The 19,742-nt window shown below is 37.7% G+C and overlaps 1 protein-coding gene across 1 annotated transcript; it reads right to left on the reverse strand.

Annotated features, from left to right (window-relative positions):
• Window positions 1–17,083: 17,083 nt before the first annotated feature.
• Window positions 17,084–17,704, reverse strand: LOC122004416 (receptor-like protein Cf-9 homolog). The gene has a single exon (XM_042559307.1). The coding sequence runs from the start codon at window positions 17,702–17,704 to the stop codon at window positions 17,084–17,086; it is 621 nt and encodes a 206-aa protein (XP_042415241.1).
• Window positions 17,705–19,742: the final 2,038 nt, after the last annotated feature.

Here is a 19,742-nt window from a genome sequence, read left to right on the forward strand (position 1 = left end):
TTTGTAGATTATTATTATTATTATTATTATTATTTTGATAATTTTCACCATTTTAGTATTTAATGTATTTTAGGTATTTTAGGTATTTTTGATAATTTCTATCTTTTTATATTTTGTATTTTGAGTATGTTTAGGAATCTTAGGATTGTGAGTTTGTTGATAATGTTTCTTTTTTTTTTTAGAATTTTTTTTCCTTTCTTTACAAGATAGAAATTGTAGTCTATATATCAAGATTTCTTTCCTTAATTTGATTCATAGAATCTGAAGTTTGTATAAACATATGTTTAGCTGTTTGAGGAATAATTTTCAAATATTAAATTAAATTTTATTTTTTTGAAAAATCTGGAGGACAATTTTTATCTCTTCTTATCTTCTACTTATTCCCCTTCTCGTCAACCCGTAGAATAATCGCTATCTCGCCTAGCGTCAGTTGATATCAGAGCAGGCATGTTTCGATTTGAGGAAGCCGATGTCATATCCAAAGGAAGGTCGTCATTGTAAGTACCTCAGATAAATTTTGATGTGAACAACCGGGTTAAGTTAGGTCATGTTGTATTTGATCCTTGTGTCTAAGTGTATAGGAACTTAGGAACATAAGAAGTTGAGTGAAAGATGTAGTGAACTAGAAAGATGGCACGGGAAGCGAGTCAACGGACTCAATGCATCTGAGTGACGAGAAGATGCGAAAAGTACACCGGAGGACGAGAAAAATATACGCGACGTAGGGACAAGAAGCCCGGGAGGAAGCCTGCTCGAGTAAAAGATCGAAGTTGGGTTCTGGTGAGCTTAACTCCAGATGGTCGGAGCATCACCCAATCGAGCGAAGAAGAGTTAACCAACTTTTGAAGGTTAACTGGGCATTTTTCTTGGTGGAAGGCCCCTTCAACCTTATTGGAGGTGCCCTCCTACCTCCAATGGAAGCGCCATCCTGCCTCTAATGGAGGCGCCTTGAGTTGTCGGTTGTTGTTGGATGACCATTAGAGTTCGAATAAAACTCTACTTGGAGGTGCCTCCAACCAATGGTAACATATTACAGGAGGCTATAAAAACCCTTTGGAGCTAGGAATCAAACAACAACTTCTATATTCACTTCCTAGTTACTTTTTGAGCTATCAAGAGTGTAAGCGGCTTCTCCGCCTTTAACGAAGGAGATCTTTACATCTTTTCATCTGTTTTGGATTAACAACCACCTAGGTTTTAACCAAGTAATTTCTGAATCTCTTACTTTATATTTTTAAATAGTTGTTTTGTTTAACTAATATTGTGTCCTTGCTAAAGTAAGTTAGCTCGAGATTATTAATTTCTATTTGTAGGCTATTCACCCCCCCTCTAGCCAGCCTACTAGGACAAAGAAATGGTATTAGAGCCCAACCAGCTCAAAAGAACTAACTGTCAACTGAAGTAACGAGATAATGGCTGAACTAAGTATCTACTCGTCAAAGTTTGAGGGGGAGCTTGCTACATGGAAAAATAAAATGAAGGTGTTTTTTAAAATAGATTTTGATTTGTTTTTAATAATAAAATATGATTTTGTAGCACCTAGAGAGCAGCAAAGAGTCAATAAAGAAGAATACCTGTGGACCAAAAAGGAGCAAGCCGACTTTGTTGCAAACGACAAAGAAAAATTCCATCCGTTGAGCGTTCAACCACCACAAAAAGTCAATTGGATCGAAGCATAAAAGTTAGCCAAAGAGCTCTGAGATAAGTTTCTGGAGTTGCACGAAGGGACCTCAGAGCCTAAACTAGCAAGGCGAGATCTACTCTGGACCAACTCAATAACCTCCAGATGGAAAAAGAAGAAACAATCACTCATCTACATGGAAGAATCAAGAAGTTGATCACCTAACTCACAAATCTTGAAGAAATGATAACAAACTGAGATTCTCTAAGATATGCTTTAAATACTTTTCCAAGAATACCTAAGTGGGCATCGATAGTAGACTCTTTCTACATTTCCAAAGACCTCGAGGTAAGCACATTAGAAAATTTATTTTCCACTTTTGATTTATATGAGTCGAGATGCACAGGTTTAAAAAGGGAAAAGGAGCCAATTCAAAACTTAGCACTAAAAGCTAACCAGAAAGATGACTCAGATTCTGACACATCACTCGACGAAGAGAAAGCAACCTTTATGGTAAAGAAATTTAGTAAGTTCCTTAAGACTAACAAGTTTAACAAGTTGCAGGTTAAGAAGTTTCTATGAAGCAAACAAAAAGTTCCGTGCTATAACTATCAAGAGGAATGACACATTAAAGACAACTGCTCGAAACTGAAGGACAAGGGACCAAGACGGACAAAGAATAAAAATCTAAGAGCGACTTGGGACGAGGGATCATCCGAATCTAGGACGGAGTAGTACGCCGGATTTGCGCTAATGGAAAGTCACCAAGAAGACAATAAAACTTCATCAGAAATGAGCATTGATGAAGGAGGAGACACTTTAAAAGAGAACAGCGATAAAGGGTGAGTGTCGAATAACGAGATCAACCCAATAAGTGAGGTATGTTCTCTATCTCCCGATAAATTATATAAACTTATCAAAATACTTTCTAGAAATTCATGTAAACTAGAAACAAAAAGTTAAAAAAAATTTAAAAAAAAAGAAGAAATTTTAGAACTAAGAGTTACCTTAGTAAAATTATGCATATTAGAAGATTTCGATAAATTAAAGGTTGAAAAAGAAAATTTAAAAGAACAAATAGAATATTTTAAAACTTGGTATGTTCAAATTATGTAGTTCAAAATTTAAGGAATTATCAAGGGCAAAATTGGTATTTTAGATTTCACATGGGTCAAATTAAAAAATTTCTAGAAATTATATACCACACAAATGTTTGATAAATCCAATATGTAAGAACTTATTTTGAGTTCTTAAATCATACTTAGTTTAAATAAATTTTTATACAGGTTTTAATTTTAATTTCCCTTAATTTTTAAATTACATACTTAAATTGTCTTATAGTTGCATTTATTAAATTAAATAAATTGTTTTGTATGCCTTTGTACGCAATTAATTAGATTTTATTTTTTTAAGGGGGGAATTTATTTTGTATCCATAGAAAAAAATTCATAATTTTTTATTATTAAATAATTTCTTAACAAAAATCATATTTTAAAAATTAAAAATATCTCGCAGATGTATTTTTATAAAACTTTATTTTTTTTTTTTGTTGATAAAATATTATATTCTCTATTACAAGAAAATTTTTCAACATTTTTTTGACCATTATCTGAATTATTCTAAATTATTTATCAAAAAAATTATTTTTATAATTAAAAATTATGGAGATATTAGTTTTAAAAATTTTAAATTTTAAATTTTCTATGGATAAACATTAAATTTTATGTATTCAGAAAAACTATCACAATTTTTAGATATTAGATTTTAGTTTTAAGTATTTAACTTTAAAAATTATTCTTTCTGATTAAATAGTTCATAATAGTCAAAATAAATATTTATTTGTTATACAAAATTTTATTCTGATCTTCCTATCAAAAAAATTTCAATATTTTTCTGAACTTAAAAATACTTTTTAAATTATTTTTGACAAATCTAGTCTTTAATTTTTAGAAATTCAGATATTAAAAAAAATTCTTAAAAATCTTTCTCAAATTTAGATATTGTTTTATCACCCTTAGAAAAAAAATTTAGATTTTTTTTTTAAAATTAACCCCTATTTTTTGATGTGTTAAAAGGGGGAGAATTTTTTTTTTTTTTTGGGGGGGGGGTAAATTTATGACTTGTTGCAAAATTCATGTTTTAATTTATCAATTTATTTTTCAAGAAATTCTATGTTTTTTTTACCCTAACTTTAACTTGGATTGATGCACATTAAAAATGGAGAGATTGTAAGTATACTAAATAAGTTTTGATGTAATCAACTGGGTTAAGTTATGTTCTATTATATTTGATCCTTGTGTCGAAGTGTGTAGAAACTTAAGAACACAAGAAGTCGAGCGGAAAACGCAGTAGACTAGAATGATGACATGGGAAGTGAGTCGATGGGTTCGGTGCATTCGAGGGACAAGAAGATGTGGAAAAAATACACAGGTGGATGAGAAGGACACGCGTGGCATATCCGAGGGGCGAGAAGCTGGGGAGGAAGTCTGCTCGAGTAGAGGTTGTGTTAGTACCCCGTGATAGTTTTGATGTGTTCAACCAAGTTAAGTTAGGTCTTGTGTATTTGATCCTTGTGTCTAAGTGTGCAGGAGCTTAGGAATACAAGAAGACGCAGCTAGCGAGAAGGATGGCACGCGAAGGAAGCCTACTGGCTCGGTGCATCCGAGAGACGAGGTGATGTAGAAGAGTACACCGATGGATGAGAAGTATGTGCGCAGCGATCCAAGGGACGGGAAGTGGGGGTGGAAGGATGCTCGAGAAGAAGGTCGAAAAATGGGTTCGGGTGAGCCCTATTCTTGTTGGCCCAAATCACCCAAGCGAACGGAGAAGCGAAAGAGCAAAATGAAGCTGTTGGAGCTGCTGGAGGTGCCTCCAATATTGCTAGAGGCGCCCTCACGCCTTTTTGGTGGAAGACGCCTTCAAGCTATTGAAGGCACCTTCAAGCCTTCATAGAAGGCGCCTTAGACTGGGTAAAAAGTGGTCGTTGGCGAGGATAAAGTCTTATCCTTGCTTGCCTCAATGGAGGTGCCTTCTAGCTTATTGGAGGCACCTTCCAGTCCCAGATATAATTTTCCAGGGACTATAAAAAGACTCCTAGAGCTAGGAAATAGACATCAACTCTTGTATTCATTTCCTAGCAACTGACTGAGCATTCAACGAGTGTAAGAGGCTTCTTCGCCTTCATCGAAGGAGACCTTTAGTACTTTTCATTTGTCTTGGATTAACAACCACCTAGGTTGTACCCAAGTAAATTTCTTTGCCTCTTTTTCATTTTGTAGTTGTTTAATTTACTTGTTATTATTATACTATTGCTACTAATCTGAGTTGAAAGTCAGGAAAGGTTCATTTTTTTAACAGGCAATTCACCCTCCTTTTGCCAACCCACTAGGACCAACAAGTGATATCAAAGCAAGGTCGCTTTAGAAAGGACTAACTACCACTGAAGCAACAAAACGATGGCCAGTGCACGCATTCATCCACCAAAGTTCAAGGGAGACTTCACACAATGGAAATGTCGCATAGAGGTATTTTTTAAAATAGACTTTGAGATCCTGTTAATTATGAAATATGATTTTGTAGCCCCCAAGAACCAACATGGAGCTAGAAAAGAAGAGTGTTTATGGACGAAGAAAGAACAAGCTGACTTCATGGCGAATGGTAAAGTAGAGTTCCATCTGCTGAATGTCTTTCCGCCCTAGGAGATCAATCAAATCAGTAGTTACAAATATGCCAAAGAGCTCTGGGAGAAATTCATGGAACTCTATGAAGGTACTTCGAAAGCAAAGTTAGCAAGGCGAGATATCCTTCGAACCTAGCTAACAAACCTGCAAATGAACCATGGAGAAAAGGTAGTGCAACTCTAAGCATGGATCAACAAACTCATCACTCAGCTCAACAATCTCGGAGAATCGGTAATGAACCGAGATTCATTCCGGTACGTGCTCAACACCTTCCCGAGAACTCCAGAATGGTCATCTTTAGTAGATGCATACTACATCTCTAAGGACTTCGAGGTAAGTATACTAGAGAATTTATTTTCTACTTTTGAACTTCACGAAACTCGATGTGCAGATCCTAAAGAAATCGAAAAGTCGAACAGCAATCTTGCCTTGAAAGCCAAGAAGGAAGATCCAGACTCCGAGCCATCAATCATTGAAGATGAAGCAATCCTAACGGTAAGAAAATTCAACAAATTTATTAAATCTAATAAATTTAATAAGTTGCAGACAAAGAAACAAACTTGAAGTAAAAGGAAGGTTCGGTATTACAACTGCCAAGGAAAAGGGCACATCAACCCTGAAGGCGACGTGGGACAAAACATCATCATCAGAATTCAAAGTTGATGTTTATGCCAGACTAGCCCTAATAGCAGACCATCAAAAGGATAATGAAAGCAGCTCAAAGATGAGCATTAATGAAAGGGGAGGATCATCAGAAGAAAGTTGCGATGAAGGGGGAGCATCAAAATACGAGGTAAGTCAGGTACGTGCCTTATCTCCTGAAAAGTCATTTCAATTTATTAAGATTCTTTCTAAGGATTTAGTAAAATTAGAAAAAGAAAATATAGACTTGAAAAGACAATTAGCCAATGCACGCCCCTTAGATTTGTTTGATAATTTAAAATTAAAAATGATAAATTGAAAATACAAATCAAAAATTTAAAAAATGAACATGCATGTTTGAAACTGAATAAATTTCAAACCCCAAAATTTAGAAAGTATGGTAGGCTAAAATGGTATATTAGAAAATACCAGGGACAAATTAGAAAAATTCCAGAAGTTACGTAACTCCCAAATTTTTAGTAAATCAGTACATAGGAACCTGTACTGGGTTCCAAGATCATACTTAGATTAAAGTGTTATTATTCAATTTTTTTAAAAAAAGTCTTAGAAATAAAATTAAATATTTATTTTCTTTAAAAGTCTTTGTCTAGAAGTGATTATTGTTCCAATACCCAAGAAAGTCTAGTGCCTCGCCACAGCCTGGAAGCCAATTATTGAAATTAATATTTAATTGTCTAACTATTAAGATAGTTAATGGTTATAAATTTTTTAAGATACCCCTAGAAAAATGTTTTATATTTTTTTGATGTGATCAAAGGGGGAGATAAGTATAAGTTAAGGGGGAGTAAGAACAATTTTTACTATTTTTGTTCAATTTTTACAATTTTGGTTAACTTGGTTAATTCTCTATATTGCAAAAAAAAAATTTGCAACTTGTTATTATTCTGTTAGTCCCTAACTTTAACTTGGGTTGATGTACATCCAAAAAGGGAGAGATTGTTAGTATCCTGTGATAGTTTTGATGTGATTAACCAAGTTAATTTAGGTCCTATGTATTTGATCCTTGTGTCTAAGTATGTAGGAGTTTAAGAACATAGGAAGTTGAGCGGAAGAGGCAGCTAGCGAGAAAGATGACTCACGAAGGGAGACAACAGGATCGGTGCATCCGAGGGACAAGGTGCTGCGAAAGAGTACACCAGTGGATGAGAAGGACGCGCGCTGCGACCGAAGGGACAAGAAGCCAGGGAGGAAGGCTACTCGAGGAGAAGGCCACAAAATAAGTTCGGGTGAGCCCAATTCTGGTTGGCTGAAATCACCTAAGCGAATGGAGCAGCGGAAGAGCAAAATGAAGTTGCTGGAGCTACTCGATGCGCCTCCAACACTGCTCGAGGCGCCTTCAAGCTATTGAAGGCGCCTTTAAGCCTTCATGGAAGGTGCCTTCAAGCTTTCATGGAAGACGCCTTCAATCACTTGAAGGTGCCTTAGACTGGGAAAAAAGTGGTTGTTGGCGAGGATAAAGTCGTATCCTCACCTGCCTCATTGGAGGCACCTTCCAGCTTGTTGGAGGCACCTTCCAGCCTCGGATAGAATTTTCAGGGGCTATAAAAAGACCCCTGAAGCTAGGAAATAAACATCAACTCTTATATTCATTTCCTAGCACTTGACTGAGCATTCAACGAGTGTAAGAGGCTTCCCACCTTCATTGAAGGAGACTTTTAGTACTTTTCATTTGTCTTGGATTAACAACCACCTAGGTTGTAACCAAGTAAATTTATTTACCTCTTCTTTCATTTTGTAGTTGTTTAATTTATTTATTATAATTATACTGTTGCTACTAATCAAAGTTGAATGTCGGGAAAGGTTTATTTTTTTAACAGGCAATTCGTCGCTCACCTCTTGTCAGCCCACTGGGACAAACAGGTCGGAGTTGGGTTCGAATCAGCTCAACTTCGGATGTCCAAAGCATCACCCAAGTGAGTGAGGAAGAGCTAACCAGCTTTTAAAGGTTAACTGGGGTTTTTCCTGGTGGAAGGTGCCTCCAACAGGGTTGGAGGCGCCCTCATGTCTTTTGGTGGAAAGCGCCTCCATTGAAGGCACCTTGAGTTGTTGGTTACCATTGGATGACCGTTGGAGTTCGGAAAAAACTCTATCCTCATTGGAGGTGCCCTGAACCCTTTTGGAGGCACCTCCAACTAATGGTAACATATTCAAAGAGGCTATAAAAATTCCCCTGGAGGTAGGAATTAAACAATAACTTCTATATTCATTTCCTAGTTACTTTATGAGCTATCAAAGAGTGTAAGTGACTTCTTCACCTTCAACGAAGGAGATCTTTAGAGATTTTCATCTGCCTTAGATCAACAACCACCTAGGTTGTAATCAAGTAATTTCTGAGTCTCTTACTTTATATTTTTAAATAGTTATTTTGTTTAACTAATATTGTGTCCTTGCTAAACTAAGCTAGCTTGAGATTAGTAATTTAAATTGTAGGCTATTCAATCCCCCTCTAGCTGGTCTACCGGGACCAACAGTCATGGTAGTGGTCATGCTAGGTAGGTTCTGGCTAAGGAAACCTCTCACCGTGGTGGTAGCACCCAAGATGAGATTGAAGATTTACAAAGGCAAGTCACAAATTTAACCCAATATGTAGCGGTAATGACATGAAATCTTGAAGATCATGAGATCTCATATCGAAAATCTGAGTCTACCTTCAAGAAATCATATCATCATCAGGCTATATACCAAGAACGTTATGGTAGGAAGGAGCATTATAGAGGCTTGGGTTTTTGGATTAATTTACCCATATTTCCTGGTACATTACTAGTAGAGGGCTTCGTTGATTGGCTTAACGAAGTGGAGCAGATTTTTTTATTATGAGGAGGTACCTGATCAGGTGAAAGTAAAATTGGTTGTCTTCAAACTTAGAGGTCTAGCTTCGGCATGGTGGGAGCACTTGTGTTGCTCACGAGACCGACAAGGTAAGGCCAAGATGAGAGAGTGGGAGAAGATGATGAAGAAGATGAAAGGTCACTTTCTTCTCTTTGGTTACACTCAAACTTTGTTCCAAGGACGATTATGATTCGCCATGGAGGACGATAGCTTCGACGCCCGAGATGACTTCAACGGATTCGAAGATGATTTCGAGGAATAATTTGACCTAGAAGAGTACCAAGATGAAGAATACTCGGATGAAGAGGAGATAGAGCCAAAGGAAGATGCAAAGGAGCCTTCGAAGCTGGCAAATGAGGAGCCTGCTCCACTATTAGAGGAGCCTTTACCTACCCCACTAGTGCCTATTGAGGAAAAGGTTGTTGTGGCCTAGGATGATGGCACAGAGACCGTCAAAGCCATTGAAGAGATAGTCATCCCCATCATCCATGTTTATCAGGTGAACTTGTCGTCTGAGGATGATGGTGTGTCATTCTACAACTACCTCACAGTGTTATAGAAGCTCTCCAAGTTTTTGGTGATTAACTATGACAAGGACAAGGAGATGCACTGCTTTAACAAGGTTGTAGTTAGCCTCTGCTCACACAAGGAGCTCAACATCGACTTTGCGAGGTCCCCAAGGCTACTCCATGGCTGCCTTCGCTAATTTCTTAAGAGAAGCCTTCTCCTTGGAAAGGGATGCCACTTCGAACTTTGAAGACCTCGCTGGGAAGAAACCTAGAATTCTCATCATCGTTAAGGATTATGTTGCTACTATGAGAGAATATGAGAAGTGCTCGAGGGACGTGAAGATGGACAAAAATAGCATGGTGTCATTCTCATCTACGGATCGATGAGGATTCTCAAAGTCCAACAACCGCTAGTAGATTTTGTTGATTTGGTACTAGATGATCTTCCTCTTGAGCTACTATCTAAAACTACTCTAAACTTGATGAAAATTTCTTTCAACCTAAGGCGACTAATGTAGGAGGATTAGCATATTATTATTATTATTATTATTATTATTTGATAATTTTTTTTGGTATCAAGATATTTTTGGTATTTTTGATAATTTATATCTTTTTGTATTTTGAGTTCATTTAGGAATTTAAGAATTGTATTTTGAGTTCATTTTTGATAATTTTTTTTCTTTTAGAATTTCTTTCCTTTCCTTACAAGATAGGAATTGTAGTCTTATATTAGGATTTTTTTTTCCTTTATTTGGGTCTTAGGATCTGGAGTATATATAGACATGGATTTATCTGTTTGAGGAATAATTCTTGAATATTAAATAAAATTTCCTTTTGATGGAAATATCTAGAGGGCAGTGTTTATCTTTTCTTGCCTTCTACTCAAACCTCTCATTCTCATAAGCTTGTAGGATAATCGTTATCTTGTTCGGCATCACAGGTATTACAAACTTGTAAGATGCATAAGTTTTGGATGATAGGAACTACTCACTTAGGTGATACCGATGGTTTGCAATCTCGTTCCATGTCAGGTGACATGGTGATGCAGGCCAAGTTCACTTAGTCTGGCAGTCTTCAGATCTTGGGTCATAACTATCTCTTGGAAAGTCCAAATCATGCAAGGCTGGAGGCATTGGAAAGCTAATTCAATTGTCCTTCCAACTATATATTACTCATTCCCAGATGTGAAGCATTTTGAGAGTTACGAAGCTCCAAAGTTGGATTGGAAAGTGAAAAGTCACCTTGGAAGACCAACCACTCTTTTAGTTTTCTGCATTATGTAATTTATAAGTACTTGGTGTTTTGAGTTGGTGGAAGAACTTTGGATCCTTGATGATTGTTATCTGAGTCTGAGAATAAGAATTCTCTACTTCTGCTTTGTTCCTAATTTTTGAAGTCGAATTGTGCATTGTCGTTCCTTTTTCCAGTATTCTATCCTTCACCATTTGGTATCAGAGCTAGGTTACGCTCTGGGTTTCTCTCTTTTCTCCTATGGCAGCAAGAAGGGGAAGAGGTGGACATGGTAGAGGCAACATGGAAAATTTGGAAAATAATCGAGATGCTGAAATTCAGGCACTTCGGAGACAAGTTGAGGAGCTGACCTTGCGTCTTGAGCATCAGGAAGCCAGGAGTGAACGTGGTTCAAGCCATGGTTATGCCAGTGATGACTCGGAGCATGTGAATCCTTTTGCTGATAGAAACGTTAGAAATTTCGTTGAGAAGATTAATCGAACAGCCGATGTTAAGGTTGACATACCAGAGTTTCATGGTCGCTTGCAACCGGAGGGATTTCTTGATTGGCTCAGTGCTGTAGACAAATTCTTTGAGTACAAAGACATTCCAGATGGGCAAAAAGTTAAGCTCGTTGCAACCCGACTTCGAGGATACGCATCTGCTTGGTGGGATAAAACACAAGATATGAGATTACGGAAAGGAAAGTCGAAAATCATTTCTTGGGAGAAGATGAAGGCAAGATTGCGGCAGAATTTCCTTCCGGCGAATTTTGCTCAAACTATTTTTATGCAATTCAATACTTTACAGCAAGGCAACAAAAGCGTGACTGATTATACGGAAGAATTTTACAGGTTGATGGCAAGAATTGACAATCAGGAGTCGGAGGACCAGCTTGTTGCTCGATACGTCAATGGATTGAAGGCAACCATTAAAGATGAAGTAGAAATGCAGCAGCTCTGGAAACTTAATGATGCTTATCAGTTGGCATTAAAGGTTGAATCGAAATTGTTACGGCATGGAGCAAAGAAATTTGCTGATGTTCGAAGCTTCTATCCTTCAAAGGAATCAACCAGTAAAGGTCTTTTAAAGAAAAGTGGAAACAAAGATGGGGCTTATTCGGCTTCAAAAAATAAACCAATCTCTTGTTTCAAGTGTGGCCAACCGGGCCATTATATGAATGAATGTCCGAAGAGAAGGAGTGATACTCGTGCTGGAGTTGTGGAAAAAGAAGAGGAGGAACCACCATTTGAAGAAGACAGCCCGAGATATGATGACGATGAGCATGATCGGGAAGAAATTGAACCTGAAGAGGGAGAATGTTTGGTGATCCAAAAGGTTCTTGCAGCCCCTAAACAAGATGAAAATCGGCCTTGGCTAAGGCACAATATCTTTCGAACAAGATGCAAGTCTCATGGGAAGGTATGCTCACTAGTCATTGATGGTGGCAGCTTCGAGAACTTTGTTTCACAAGAAATGGTGGACAAGCTCAAGCTGACAACAATACCACATCCACATCCATATTCTGTCTCATGGATCAAGAAGGACAATGAGGTACGCATTGACAAGAAATGTCTTATTTCTTTTTCTATGGGAAAGAATTATCGTGACGAAGTATGGTGTGACGTAACACCTATGGATGTTGGGCACATACTTTTGGGTCGACCTTGGCAATATGATAGAAGTGCTATTCATGATGGTAGAAAAAATACTTACACATTTGTGGTGGGTAAAACTGAAATTGTCCTTTTACCGTGTAAAGATATTTGCAACTCTAAATCCTTTACGAAGGAGGAGGAAAATGCATTACTCACTTTGCCGCAGCTTGAGAAAAAGGTTCAACAGGGGTGTATGATCTATGTTTTGGTGGCAAAAATAGTGGAGCAGCCTATGGAAGCACCAAATTGTGTCAAAGCTCTATTGAAAAAATTCCAAGATGTCACGCCGGAAGAATTACCTCATGGTCTTCCCCCTTTACGGGAAATCCAACACCATATTGATTTAATTCCAGGAGCTGTCCTACCAAACAAATCTCATTATCGGATGAGTCCAAATGAACATGAAGAGCTTAAACGGCAAGTGCTGGATTTATTAAACAAAGGCTACATCAGGGAAAGCTTAAGTCCATGTGCTGTTCCTGCACTTTTGACTCCAAAGAAGGATGGTTCGTGGCGCCTGTGCGTTGATAGCCGAGCACTCAATCGAATTACCATCAAGTACAGGTTTCCTATACCAAGGATTGATGATATGTTTGATATGTTAGCAGGTGCTCAAGTATTCTCTAAAATTGATCTTCGAAGCGGCTACCATCAGATTAGAATCAAGCCAGGAGATGAATGGAAGACGGCTTTTAAAATTAGAGAAGGCTTGTATGAATGGCTTGTTATGCCATTTGGCCTATCTAATGCTCCGAGCACTTTTATGCGGGTAATGAATCAAGCTCTTCACCAACTCATTGGCAAGTTTGTCGCCGTTTATTTTGATGATATTCTTGTGTATAGCCAAAATACCTCTGATCACATTGAGCATTTGAGAGCTGTTTTATTGATTTTGAGAAGGGAGAAACTTTATGTAAATCTCAAAAAGTGCTCTTTCATGACCAGTCGCCTAGTTTTTCTTGGTTTTGTTCTGACATCTTCAGGAATTATGGTGGATGAAGAAAAGGTCAAAGCTGTCAAGAATTGGCCTACTCCTAAAAGTTTACATGATGTGCGGTGTTTCCATGGATTGGCTTCATTTTACCGTCGATTCATACGAAACTTTAGCACCATTACAGCTCCTTTGACAGATTGTTTGAAGAAAGGAGAATTTATTTGGACTTCGGAAGCGGAGAAAAGTTTTCAATCCATCAAGGAGAGGCTTTTTAGTGCACCTGTTCTTGCATTACCAGACTTTGAAAAAATATTTGAGGTAGATTGTGATGCATCTCATGTGGGTGTCAGGGGAGTGCTTAGTCAAGAAGGTCATCCCATCGCCTTCTTTAGTGAAAAATTGAATGAGACAAGGAAGAAGTACTCTACTTATGATTTGGAGCTCTATGCAATTGTCCAGGCCCTTCGCCATTGGCGACCTTATCTTATCCAGAAGGAATTCATCCTTAATTCAGATCATGAAGCCCTCAAACACATAAACTCTCAAGCAAACTTGAATAGGAGACATGCTGGTTGGGTATCATTTCTACAAGAGTATACTTTTATGTTGAAGCATAAAAGTGGGAGACTCAATAAGGTGGCGGATGCGCTTAGCCGACGAGTTGCGTTGTTGAATTCCATGACGATCCAGCTTGAAGGAATTGATGCCATTAAGGACATGTATTCGGAGGATCCAGATTTTAAGGGGATTTATCAAGAGTGTAAGGGAGGTAAGTATGAAGACTATTGTTTACTTGAGGATTTCCTTTTTAAGGGAACTTGTTTGTGTATTCCTAGATGCTCTTTTAGAGAATACATCGTCAAAGAACTTCATTGTGGTGGACTTGGTGGACATTTTGGAAGAGATAAAACTTTGTTGTTGATCAAAGAAAGGTATTTTTGGCCTACTCTTTATCGAGATGTTGCAAAATTTGTCAAGAGGTGCCGAGTTTGCCAAAGTTCCAAGGGCCAAAGTCAAAATTCTGGTGCTTACACTCCATTGCCTATTCCTGATGCTCCTTGGGAAGCTATTAGCATGGATTTTGTTGTTGGGTTGCCCAAAACACAAAGAGGTTTCGATTCAATTTTTGTTGTAGTTGATCGCTTCTCAAAAATGGCTCATTTCATCCCTTGCAAAAAGACCATGGATGCTTCATATATTGCTGATCTTTATTTTAAGGAGGTGGTTAAACTTCATGGATTGCCAAAGACTATTACATCAGATCGTGATACAAAATTCCTAAGCCATTTCTGGAGGAACTTGTGGAAAAAAATGGGCACTAGTTTGTACTACAGCAGTGCCTATCATCCAGAGACTGATGGACAGACTGAGGTTGTGAATCGTACATTGGGAAATTTACTTCGGAGTCTTGCTTCCAAGAGACCAAAGCAATGGGATTCTATCCTATCTAGAGCTGAGTTTGCTTATAATTCTGTGGCCAATCGTTCTACTGGAAAGAGTCCATTTGAGATTGTTTATGGAAGGAGTCCAACTCACTATCTTGACCTTACTGAGGTTCCAACCTCTAGCAAGAAGGTTGAAGACTTCGCGTCAACTATAGAACGAATTCAAGAAGAAGTGAAGAAGAAGCTGCTAGAAAGTTATCAGTCCTATAAAAGAGCTGCTGATGTTCATCGAAGAATTCAGGTTTTCAAAGAAGGAGATCTTGTTTGGGTTTATTTGAAGAAGGAAAGGTTCCCTGCTGGTACATACAACAAACTCAGAGAAAAGAAGATAGGTCCTTGCCAAGTGTTAAAAAAAATAAATGATAATGCATACAAAATTGAGCTACCAGCACACATACACACCCATCCTACATTCAATGTTCGTGACTTAACTCCCTATCATGGAGAAAATGATCTGAACTCAGAGACGAGTTCTTTCCCGCATGGAGAAGATGATGCAGGCCAAGTTCACTTAGTCTGGCAGTCTTCAGATCTTGGGTCATAACTATCTCTTGGAAAGTCCAAATCATGCAAGGCTGGAGGCATTGGAAAGCTAATTCAATTGTCCTTCCAACTATATATTACTCATTCCCAGATGTGAAGCATTTTGAGAGTTACGAAGCTCCAAAGTTGGATTGGAAAGTGAAAAGTCACCTTGGAAGACCAACCACTCTTTTAGTTTTCTGCATTATGTAATTTATAAGTACTTGGTGTTTTGAGTTGGTGGAAGAACTTTGGATCCTTGATGATTGTTATCTGAGTCTGAGAATAAGAATTCTCTACTTCTGCTTTGTTCCTAATTTTTGAAGTCGAATTGTGCATTGTCGTTCCTTTTTCCAGTATTCTATCCTTCACCACATGGTCAAAGCGTATTATTATTGAAATTTGATACTATTTGACACCGTGCCAATTAGTATTGTGTCATACCAAAACTTGACACCCCTTGACTTGCTACAACATAGGCCAAGATGAATTGAGATAATGATGTTATTTCTTTTATAGTTTGTGTTCATTTAACATAATAATAAAATTGTATAATTTCAGTTGGAGCATAAAATCTAAACTTAAATATATAAATCTTCTTTTTCTTCCTGCTTCCACCTCCTATTCACCACCAACAACATATACTGAAACGTCAACACGATATCAAAATGCTATCATTCTAGTCAAATACTAAAGCTTCAACACAACTTAAGATTTTGAATCTTGATTATATTTGTGTTAGCAACACAAAGATCATGTAGAATGCATTCAACACTAGCAAATCAAATATTATAGTGCAGCTGATATTACTCAAGAGGATCAATGCTAATGAGGTAGTATCTAAAAAGCAGGTGCTGATATTTGAACCAAAGGGGGTGCTCTGATCCCTGATAAACTTTGTTATCTTTATAGAGAAAAAACTGATGAATATGAAAATCACATGTTCACAACATGAAGTTTCACAATTCAAGCAGGAAAATCTAATCACATATGGAATTGAGGTTGATTGGTGTCTCACACACATGTTTGAGGAAAGAACATATGGATTAACAATATGGTTTGACTTAAGCCCACTTTTCATACATGATCCATAATTTAAATACTAATGTCAACCTTAATCCATTACAAGTCTGAATATTATAAAAGTACAAGTTCTTATTGTATACATAAATTCTAGAATTAGTTCAGGCCTATTTAAGGATAAATTTTGATTACATATACATAAACCAACCACAAATCCTATCAATGATTAGAATGTATTTGATTCTTGTGCTCCTCTTGATCATAACTGCACCCAGGAATCCCCAGAAGCCAAATACAAATCCAAGAGCAAAGCCAAGGAAATACCAAATTCTTCCATATTCATCATCTTCATGCATGTCCTTTTCTTTTGCTACTCCATTATCAATGGTTGGGTTGTCGCCTGGACACTTGATTTGGAGTGGCTCCCCACAGAGCCCAGGGTTGTCAATATATGACAAGTTGGTGAAGGTTTGCAGCTGACTGCTCGTTGGTACTTTTCCAATAAAATTGTTGTAAGATAAATTTAAAATGCTCAGAGAATACAAATCAGAAATGCTCAAAGGAATTCTACCCAATAATTAAGTTGTTCTTTGAAAGATCAAGTGATTCAAGTTGACTCATAAGACCAATCTTATATGGTATGTTTCCTGAGAAATGATTCATAGACAAGTTGAGGAAGTGAAGACCATGAAGATTTGTGATCTCTGTAGGAATGCCCCCTGAGAGAATATTGTTTGAGAGGTCAATACTGATGATAATTGAAAGCATAGTAGTGAACTGAAGTTCTATATCCTTAGCAGTTATGATGACACTCTCCAAGTAATAAATGGAACCACCATATAATGGAGTGGATTTATTTGTGTTCTGGCTTGCCATCATGGAGGTAAACTTGCCAAAACTTGGAGGCAAAGAGCCAAAGAGATTATTGTAAGCCAAGTTTAGCACTTGGAGGGATGGGATCAGAGAGAGCTATTGTGGAATTGCACCGGTGAAATTATTTGTCCTTAGAGAAAGAACTCGCAATGCTGATAGTCTCCTTCCAAACCATTTGGGTATAGCTCCGGACAATTTATTCCAACTCAAGTCAATAACTACAAGTTTATTGAAATGCTGTAAAGTTGATGGAATTGTACCAGAGAAACTATTATTATTCATGTGCAGTGATTGCAATCTAGCTAAAAATCCAACTGTTCTTGATATGCTGCCAAATAATTTGTTGTTGGAAATATCAATGATTGTTAGCTCTGATGCATTACCCCAACAATCTGGGATAGTTCTAGATAAATCATTATTGGCGAGGTTCACAATTTGCAATTCTCTTTGTGTACAAATGGAAGACGGAATGCTTCCATTCAGTTTATTATTGGACAAAATCAAATAGGAAATGCTAAACTCACCAAACATGCTTTTAGGAATTGGTCCAGAAAAAGAATTGTGAGAAAAGTCCAAATATGCATCCTGAGGTTGCATTCTTGGAAGGAAGCCTTCAAAGTTGTTGTAACTTAAATCAAAACTTCTTACATCCTTGAAGCATTCAAAAGAGCTCGGCAACATCCCTCTCATATGATTGTGAGAAATGTTTAGCTCCATGTCCAGTAAGCACAAGCTCCAAAACCAATTAGGAAAAGCATCTGATATTCCGCTATTTGATATGTCTAGGTTCTATAAACTGGTTTGGTTCCACAGCCATGGAGGAAATCTAACTCCCAAGTTGCAAGATCCCATAAGGATTTCTTCTGCTTGAAATGGAGGAAGCCAATCTTGGCTCACATTGACCAACAAGTTGTTGTGAGATATTTCCATGATTTCTAAATTTGTGAGATTGGTAAAGTGGGCTTCTGTGATATCTCCATAAGTTGGATCACTTTAAAGGGTTCAGATCGTATTCACGTGTGCAACTTACAAATAAGCCCACCTAATAAGGATAATTATATCCAACAATCTCCCACTTGGGTTATATGTGAGTTGTATGTGAAATACAAGTCAAATTTTAGTTGATATCAAACTTTATGGTACAAAATATCCCTGTAAACAATCTGGTCCATTAACTTCATTGGTATAGGACTAAAGAGGTCATAGCTATTGTATATAATCGTAACAAGCCCCAACAGTAATTATAATACCAATGTCATTAATGACATAGATCAAGATGTGGATGTGTAGAGTGGAAATTGTTGGTGCGGTTAGCACTAACGGTCTAACCCAGGTTTTGATGAATGATACATTAGATTAAGTTAGTTTTGTTATTGATCTAACACTCTGACCGAGTGTGTAGGCGAAGTCCAGACAGCTCGACGGGCTGACCGGATGTCTGGCACAAAGCCCAGCTAGGTCGACGGGCCGACCTGATAGCTGACATGAAATCCAAACGGGTCGACGGGCTGACCGGACATTTGGCATGAAGTCCAGCTAGGTTGACGGGTTGACCGGATAGCTGGCGAGAAGTCCAGATGGGTCGAAGAGCTGACCGGACGTCTAGCAGGTAAGTAAAGGTAAGTCACTGGAGGGGAGTGGCTGTGAGGACGCGTTCCCTGGAAGGGAACTTAGGCGTCGATCCAACTTAGATCCATTTCGAAAATCTAAGTTGAAATCGTGACTAGATTCTGATCTTGGAAAGACGGAATCTAATTCATACTCTTTATGTTAAAATTATAAACTGTGCTAATACTTTGTTTTGCAGGATATACATTATATATTTGCCTCGGACTAACCTTGTCTTGCAGGAGAAGGAGTTTCTGGAGAAAGGTGGTCCAGGCGCCCGGAGGGGATCCGAGCGCCCGGAGGCAAGTTTTATCCCCATCGCGCCGTCGACACGTGGAGCTCTCTGGTTGCGTCACACCAGGGCGCTTGGAAGGGATCCGGGCGCGCCGAGCATCCTATAAAAGAAGGGTCAAGGGTGGAGCTTCAAGACAGAACTCAGAACAAACGATCTGCTCACTTGTGCTCCTGCGACGCTGCGAATCTCCGACAACACGCCATTCCTTTAGTTTCTTTTCTTGTCGGTATTATTCTGTTTTACTAATTAATTCCTGTACGTCAATTTTTATGAACATTCTTCCGAATTATTAGTGATTGCCCAACGAAAGTACTCAACGAGTACGGGCCTTGGAGTAGGAGTCGACACAGGCTCCGAACCAAGTAAAAAGAACTTGTGTTAGCCTTGTTTCTTTTCGCTTATATTTTTCGTTGCACTTAACTCTTTTCGACGAAAGTTTTTAAATCGATATTCACCCCCCCCCTATCGAAATTCATGATCCAACAGAAATTACATGAAATGTGATCAATACATGTCAATTTCCAATTGGTCCTAAGATGACCTCAAAAGATGTCAGATCATATTTGCAAAATAATTTATGCTAAATTGCAATAACAAATCATGATCAACTTTATGATTCCAAAAGGAATCTTTACCATATTTATAAAAATCAAATGCTAAACAGCAGTAGTAAATGATGATATCACAATCAGAGTGCCAAACAAACATATAAATTCCCATTAATATTTTAAACTTTAAGTACATACAATAATCAAAACAAAATGTTTGTCTTTATTATCAAATATAGAGCAATAAGATAAATACAAACTCCCATATCCACAACATGTGCATGAAACACCTTAGGCACCAAGC

This window comes from Zingiber officinale, chromosome 7B (genome assembly GCF_018446385.1).
Source record: "Zingiber officinale cultivar Zhangliang chromosome 7B, Zo_v1.1, whole genome shotgun sequence".
NCBI classification, from domain to species: domain Eukaryota; kingdom Viridiplantae; phylum Streptophyta; class Magnoliopsida; order Zingiberales; family Zingiberaceae; genus Zingiber; species Zingiber officinale.